An 8,052-nucleotide genomic window follows, 5' to 3' on the forward strand; every position below is an offset into this window, starting at 1 on the left:
TCATGCTCAGCATATAAAGCTGGGGGAAGAAGAAGGAAGGGGGGGACGTTCGGAGTGATGGCGTTTGTCTTCCCAAGTCACCGTTAGGCGTGATGGAGCCCTGCTGTCCTGGAGATGGCTGAACACCTGCCTGCCCATGGGAAGCAGTGAATGAATTCCTTGTTTTGCTTTGCTTGCATGTGTGGCTTTTGCTTTACCTCCTAAACTGTCTTTATCTCAACCCACGAGTTTTCTCTCTTTTACTCTTCTGATTCTCTCCCCCATCCCACTGCGGGGGAGTGAGCGAGCGGCTGTGCGGTGCTTAGCTACTGGCTGGGGTTAAACCACGACAGAAATATTCGCCATCTTACTTCCCTTTTTCAAACTGCATCATTTAAATACACATTGTTGCAAATAACCTAAAATAAGTAGCAAATACGAACAGGAGAAGTTCTGCTTTTCCCAGCAGAGTTTGATTTTACGCGCTCCCCAAGACACCCCAGTTCCTCTCCACGTTACAAAGCCAGAGCTCCTCATTGCTCACCCAAATCACATAAGTGATGGGACAGAAAAAGAAACAGCAAAGAGACGGCGGGGCAGAGAGAGGCCCAAGAAGGTACCCTGAGCTCCCGGGGTGTGTGTGTGCAGGAGCTGGGGTGAGCTGGTGGGAAGGGAGCTCAGTTTGCAGCGGCAGCTTTCGGAGCGTGCAGCTCCTCAAATGAAATTTGTGCCTTTCCTCAAGCCCCTTGCAGGCTGTAATGCTCACAGAGGGCGTCTCTGCCAAAAAGAGGGGGGAACTGCCTTATGGAGATACAGCGGGGTGCAAGAAGCAGCTGCCAGAGCTCTGCCTCATCCGGGATCACGTGCAAGACACAACGTTTCAGGCCATCTGATCCTCTCCAGGTCCCACGTCCTGCTGCTCCATCTCATATAGGTATAAAAAAAAAAAATCTATCGCACTTTACTTGCTAGCGCACAAATGCTGACCTCTGGCAATTCCAGACTTGAGGCACACCGTCTCCCACTGATAAGAAAAGTTCTTATTTAAACAAAAATCTTCAAATTCATCTTGTTAGAGGCCAAAACCCAACCAGAAGCACCTAACTCGCCCTGTGTCCCTGCACCGAGTGCACCGAATGGGACACCACACTCCACCACGGTGGGTATGTCCTTGCTGTGGTGACGAGGACAGCAGGGATGAGGGAGCTGCCACTGCAGAGCCATTACCTGACGTCTTCTCTGAGCTTCTTGCTCTCCTTGTAGTGAAGGAGCCACTTCCACCTCCCGCTTCTGTTCAGCTTCTCCAGCACCTTCACCACCTCTTTCAGTTGGCCTGGGGAGACAGCAAGAGCCAGAGGATAACCGAGGGTGGAGAGGGTGCCTGGGGGTCTCTGGCCCAACCCCTGCTCAAAGTTGGGCCACCTGAGGTTGCTCAGGGCTTTGTCTAGGTGAGGTTTGAATATCTCCACGGATGGAGATTCACAATCCGGGTCGTGAAACTGGGATCCTGTCCTGGTGTTTGAACACACTTGCCGTGAACTTTTTCCCCCTACTACCTAAAAGGATAAGAGCAACTTGTCCCTGTCACCTCTTGTCCCACCACTGTGCATCTCCAGGAGGAGCGTGGCTCCATTTTCTCTGCCCCTTCCTATTAGGGAGCTGAAGGCAGCAACAAGGTCTCCCCTTTGCCCTCCCTTCTCCAGGCTGAATGTCCTTGTACAACCCCTGCTCCAGCCCCTGACCATCTCGGTGGCCCTCACTGTACTTCGATGTTTTTGGGAGCCCTGACCCGGACGCACTATCCAGATGGGGTCTACAAATGTCAAATAGAAGGAAAGAATTGCCCCCGCTAAAGCGGGAGCAGAGGACGCTCATGGCAAGTTTTTGGAAGGTGTCGGCAAACCAGCGGACAAGGCCGGGAGCCAACACTGTGTGTTTGCATCCAAGCGAGAGGCCACAGCAAGACTCACCCAGCGTTACCATTTCCAACACCTCGTTGTCCGACACTATGAAGCCACCGGTTTGAAACAGCTCCTGGTACGTGCGACCTGTTATATCTTCGGGGCTGTCCACTCCGGCAAACACCACGTTCGGACAGTGCTTTAGCTTCAGCAAGCACGGGACCTGCTCGAGGCAGACATGCTTTTGCACACACAGCTGTGTTTCAATAGCATCTGCACCTCCCTGCAGCTCACAGCCGCTCCTGGGAGACCTGGGGAGCCCACCCCGTCCCCTGTCTGCATCACCCCGATGCTCGTGTCTCCATAGCCCGACCCCAAAGCCGTGGACAGCAATACAGGGAGTTACAGGTGGGTCAGTCTGCTGCAATATTCACTGGAGCCCATGAGCCAAAGCCCGGCTGAACTGCTCTGTTACACAAGATAAGCCCAGCCTGACTCCTTTGAGCTGGGCTACTCCAAGTGATGTTATTCAGCGACCAAAAATGGAGACAGAAGAAAAGCAGAACTGACAGGTTTCGTGTTTTTGAGATATTTGTTTTTAACAGCTCTTCACGAAGCACTGTTCTTTCAGTGGAGAGAACAGTGTATCTGCAGAGGCTGACAATTAAATCTACAGCTATATATAGCGTAAAATTTAAAAACCTTTAACATGGATCCTGATATTCAAAAATAGTGCTGGTAGAAAAAAAGGACAGACTCAGGCCTTACCTTGTGGATGTGCAAGGAAATGTCCTCGTTCCTGATGACGACAAGCAGCCTGTCAGCGTTTGGGTGTTTTGCTTCACAGAAGCTCAGAGGCTCGATCTCCACGTGGCCATCTTTCCTCAGCAAGGACTGAAACAGAAATCGTGTAAGAAGGTTTGTACAGAGAATATCTTCACAACAGCGGTGCCACGCTCCCGGCACACGTGTCTGGGGACAAGGATTGAGGAACGAGGCAGCAATCCCAACCAGGTACCCTGGTGTCAAGGGTACCCTACGGTGGTTGTCTGTCAAAGGCACTGCACACTCCAGGCCGGGACTCCAGCCAGAGGGGGAAGAAGCAGCCGTCTATCTTTGTCGGCAAAAACCTTTTAGAAAACCACCTCGAGCATCTCACCGTACCATGCATCGGGTCTCCTTGCTATTTTGGAGCAGAAAATCTTCCCGTGCAATCACCCTCCCTGAATTTCCAACCCTTTAATGAGAGCTCAAGCAAAAGCCACCCTGGGGGGGTTGAGTTTGGGCTGCTCCTGCATGAACTCTGACCTGTTTTAGCCCGGGGGATGTTCAAGTGACAGGACAAGAAGGAATGGCCTCAAATTGCACCAGGGGAGGTTTAGATTGGATATTGGGAAAAATTTCTTCACCAAAAGGGTTGTCAAGCATTGGAACAGGCTGCCCAGGGGAGTGGTGGAGTCACCATCCCTGGAGGTATTTAAAAGACGTGTAGACATGGTGCTTAGGGACATGGTTTAGGCGTGGACTTGGCAGTGTTAGGTTTCTGGTTGGACTCGATGATCTGAAGGGTCTTTTCCAACCTAAATGATTCTATGATTCTATGATTCTAAAGATGGGTTGTGGGAGCTGAGATGAAACAGCAGAGGTGGCTCCTGGCTCAAGGGAACCAAATGCCATCTGTGTCGGGTTGAGCAAGCTTGCCCTGCGCCTGCTCCTGCTGCCCTTGGCTTTCACCCCAGGGCCACCCGTCCCCGTCCAGGCCGGCAGGACCAGCCATTACCTTCACTCTTGCAAAGAAAGGGTCCTTGCCCATCTCCACCAGGTAGAACATGCTGGTGCGGCCGCAGGCCTCCTTGGCCACACTGTGCAGGCGGAAACGCAGCGTGCTGCACAGGTCCGCGATCATTTCCTCGAAGGCGGCCATCCTCCCAGGGAGGGACGCACACGTCCACTTGCTCGTGGCCTCCCCATGTGCCGGGACCGGCCCTCCGCCCTCTCTCCCCGTGTCAGTCCTGCTCAGCATCACCCTGTTGAACTCAGCGTACTCGTCGAGGATGACAGCGATGTCCCCCCGCGAGTCCTTTAGCTTATTATCACATTTGAGCTTGCTGAAGTGGAAGGGAACTGCGTGGCCCTGGCTCTGGGATCTGGCCCTGCTCCTCTCGTCGCAGAGGGTGTCCTGCCACGGGCTACACGGGTCCCCATGCCAGCTGCTTCGCCGGTGCCAGCCGAGCCCACTTGGCCACGTGTTGGAGGGCAGGATCGTCACCCGCAAAGGGCTCCTGCTCCGTGGGGAGAGCTGGGTGGGAGCTTCTTGCACAGGCAATGTCTCAAACATCACCTGGGGAGAAAAGTCTTTTGGAAAGATGCTTTTGGAGGTAGAAAAGGGTGGTTTCCCACTCCTTAGGATTTGTTTTAGCTTATAATGGAAACGGAGACACTCCATGTCCAAAGTGTGCTGGGTGATTTCCTCAAAACCCCTCCAAGTGCCCATCAGTGACCTTAACAAATGAGACTGCCCCGCACAGTGGCTGTGCCTCTTCGAAGGCTGCAAATTTCCCATCCTCTCCTGGCACTTTTTGGTGACCATGAAGTTCCGGTAGTCCTTGGCGATCCCCTGGCTGTCCCTAATATTGACATACGGTGGAACGTGCCCGCTGCTGGTTTCCCTTGGGCTGATCGGCCAGCCGCGCTCAGCCCATGAGCAGACCCCCTCCATGCCCAGCGAGCCCCAGTCCTCGCTGCGCCCCTCTGTGTGCACCGAGCTCACGGAGGAGAAGTCGCAGTTAGTCCTTGTGCCTGCAGCACCTGCGGATCTCGTGCTGTAGGAACCCCTGGCTGTAAGCAGGGACTGTGAAGTCCCCCCAGAATACTCCTGGTCTGAGTTGTCGGAGAAAGTCTCAAACAGATCTTCAAAGGTCAAGCCCATGCATCTGTCTTTTTTGCTGGGGAGCTGCTTTTCCCTCAGGAGCACATCCAAAATATCCTCAGTGTCACTAAGCTCCAGGCTCTCTTCAGAGATTCCCCTGCGTCCATGTAACGGCAACATCGGGAAGGGAAGACTGGGGATTTCTCCCTCTCCCACCTCCATGCTGGCATAGTGCAGATCAGCAAACGCGTCGGATCCCTCGGCCTCGTGCTTGCCCTGATTGCACACAGACTGGGGCTCGCACAGTGGCATGAGCACCTCCCCTCCCAAAAAAGATGCAGGACTGGCAAGAGGGACGCTGCTTCCTCCTTCTGAATCCTCAGGCAGGATGGGTTCCTTCTCATGGCTCCCTACCGCATCCACTGCTTGGCCCCCAGGGCTGGGGCACCTGTGGCAGGTGCCCACGCAGCAGGACCACGGGGCGCCGTCTGGAGCCAGACTCGTGCCAGGAGAGAGCGTCTTGGGGTGCACACTGAGGACTGAGTCAGGCTCAGCGCTGTGCAGACCTGCCTTGTGACCATGCAGAGGAGAAGGAGGCATCGATCCCAGGTCACCTGGCACAAGCATATCCGCGGGGGAGCTCTCCTCCAGCTCTGCATCGCACGGACCTGTGTCTTTTTTCATGTCTTCTGCAAATCTGAGCTTGAAGGAGCCATCCAGGCTCTCGGCAGCCACACTCACCTCTGCAGCACCTACTTGCTCGCAGGACTTCCCATGTTGGCACAGGACTGGCCCCTGCTCGCTTTGCTCTAACAAGTGGTGGTGGGGGTCTGCGTCTCCGTCATGGGGGAGAGGGTCCTGCTGGCGGGGAGAAGCGGGAGCCGAGCCTGCACGGCCAGGTGGGGACAGGCTGTCTGGGGAGCTCTGCTGCCACCTGGGGTGCTCCTTCATGGCAGACATCCCCTCTCTCACCGAGGAGGAGGGCTCCGATTCCAGCAGGTCATGAAGAGAGGTCTCTGGCTCCTGCGGTGGGTTAGTCACCACCCCTGTGTTCATTTCATCGCTCCTGGGGGACTTCTCTGCACCGAGGCACACATCACCGCTCTCCCCAGCTTCAGAGTCACCTGCTAAGGCTGTACAGTTGAAGGCGAAGCCCTGGCCATCACCTGCTCCTGAGGACTCATCCAGCACATCTGTCTGGTTGGCAGAAGGGCTGCCATGCTGCTCTTCCACCACAAACTTGTTCCCTTCTTGGTTTGATTCACCAGTGCTCAGCAAAGTGAGGTCAGCATAAATGTCGCCTCCACACCTTTGGGAAAGGCAGCTGCTCCCTCCCTGGCCACTCTGCGATGGAGACTGGATGCTTGCCATGGCTTCCTGGTCCTCCTGAGCAGCCCCCAGATCTGTTGCTTCATCAAGAGACGTGAGGCAGACAGAACTGGAGTCAGGGGACAAGGTTAGTGACAGTCCCTGGCCACACGATGACTCGAGGCCAGCTGTGCCGGCAGCTTTGCTCCCAGCAGGCACCCACATTTCTGCAGAGGGCGCACGATCCTTGCCTTTCTGCTCCAAGCCGTCCCTGAGCATCTCTCCGGCAGGTCCCACGTTGCCTGTAATGCTGTCTGGCTGTGCCCCGCAGACAAGGCTTGGATCAGATGGTAACGGCAGCATCAACCCGCTGTCACGGGGCAACCCCACATCGGCTGGACTGGCTGCGTGTGCCAAACCAACACTGTTTGTCTCTGCATCTGGGGTGGCCAGAGCCTCCCAGGACTCTTGCAGCGTGTCCAGGCTTGGTGCCATCTCACCAGGCAGCCCTTGAGGGCCAGTCTCAGTCCCAGTCCCATCTGACAGCACTGGCGTTGATCTGCCTGGGCAGGGGGATGCTAAGGCAGCAGGGCTGGGCACAGGGCCCTCTCCAGGAACACCAGAGTCCTTTGGACATGCCGAATTCACTGGCTTCTGCTCACTGCATTCATGCTCCATGTCAACATCACTGCTTTCAGAAAATGCTAAATCAACAGGCCCCAGGACCGTGCTTTCATATTCAGAGCCCTCTTTCTCTTTTTTTCCCTCCTCCACCTCTTCCTCCTCTTTCTCTGGATGTCCAAAGGGGTCTTGTGATTCCCTCCCTTCCCCACTGGCTCCATTGGGCTTTGCACTTTTGGGATGCGCTTCTAAGGGCGTGAAATCACAGGCATGTTGCGGTCCGTCGCTGGTGGCCCAGCTGCCGTCCTCAACCTCCATACAGTGCCCAGCATCTCCCATGTTCTCCCTGTCCTCGGGAGGGCCAGGGCCACCCCCTGACCCTGCTGCCCACGAGCTCTCCTGCTGCTCTCCAGGTCCATACAGCGCACTCGGTGCATCACTCCAGGGAGCTGTACTGGAATTCAGGGCTTTGTTGCATGGGTTTTCCCTTCCCAGCGCAGGTGGCGGCTTGCCGGCATCGCCAAGCTCATCAGAAGGGCTGGAGGCGATCGTAGCATCCGGCAGTCCCTCCTTGGGCGGCTCCTCCTGAAACAATACAATTTAGAGGTTAATCTTCAAGGGAGGCAAATGCAGGAGGACATGGATATTTTAAATGCTCAAACTTTGTGAGTACAACCATCCCAACAGCAACTGGGGAGATTAGTTTGAGTTTGTCTCTAAAATAAGTCCAGGTTGAATCCTTACCCCACGTGAGCCACTACCATCCCCACTGCAGCCAGCAAGGAGAGTCCCACAGACAGACAGGGAAAGGTTTTGAAACTTTCTACCTTCCTTACACCATGAAATGGCTTAAAAAATAGGCCAAACTGCAGGGGCCATCAGCTGGTGCCCAGAGGTAATGTATGTAGCAGCATCCTCTTATCTCTACTGAGTTTATCTGTCCAAGCAAGCTATGTCAGGCAAATCGTGCCTGACAAATTTGGTGGCCTTCTACGATGGGGTTACAGCGTTGGTGGATAAGGGAAGAGCAACTGATGTCATCTACGTGGACTTGTGTGAAGCATTTGACACTGTCCCGCACGACATCCTTGTCTCTAAAATGGAGAGACATGGATTTGACAGATGAACCACTCAGTGGATAAGGAACTGGCTGGATGGTTGCACTCAAAGAGTTGTGGTCAACGGCTCGATGTCCAAGTGGAGACCAGTGACGAGTGGCGCTCCTCAGGGGTCGGTATCGGGACCGGCGCTGTTTAACATCTTTGTCCACGACACAGACAGTGGGATCGAGTGCCACCTCAGCAAGTTTGCAGATGACACCAAGCTGAGTGGTGCGGTCGACACGCCGGAGGGACGGGATGCCATCCAGAGGGA

At 54.9% G+C, this 8,052-nt stretch overlaps 1 protein-coding gene across 3 annotated transcripts in view; it reads right to left on the minus strand.

Moving 5' to 3' along the window:
- The window catches only part of FAM208B (family with sequence similarity 208 member B), a 37,059-nt gene that overhangs the window by 4,505 nt on the left and 24,502 nt on the right, over window positions 1-8,052 (minus strand). For all 3 annotated transcript variants that reach the window (XM_009282672.1, XM_009282670.1, XM_019472981.1), the window contains exons 17-20: window positions 3,661-7,263; window positions 2,649-2,774; window positions 1,950-2,103; window positions 1,207-1,312 (exon numbers count right to left, since the gene is read on the minus strand). In XM_009282672.1, coding sequence (XP_009280947.1) covers window positions 1,207-1,312; window positions 1,950-2,103; window positions 2,649-2,774; window positions 3,661-7,263 — 3,989 coding nt within the window. The remainder of the gene's footprint in view (window positions 1-1,206; window positions 1,313-1,949; window positions 2,104-2,648; window positions 2,775-3,660; window positions 7,264-8,052) is intronic.

The sequence above is a fragment of the Aptenodytes forsteri genome, unplaced genomic scaffold (genome assembly GCF_000699145.1).
Source record: "Aptenodytes forsteri isolate BGI_AS27 unplaced genomic scaffold, ASM69914v1 Scaffold310, whole genome shotgun sequence".
Classification (NCBI taxonomy): Eukaryota; Metazoa; Chordata; class Aves; order Sphenisciformes; family Spheniscidae; genus Aptenodytes; species Aptenodytes forsteri.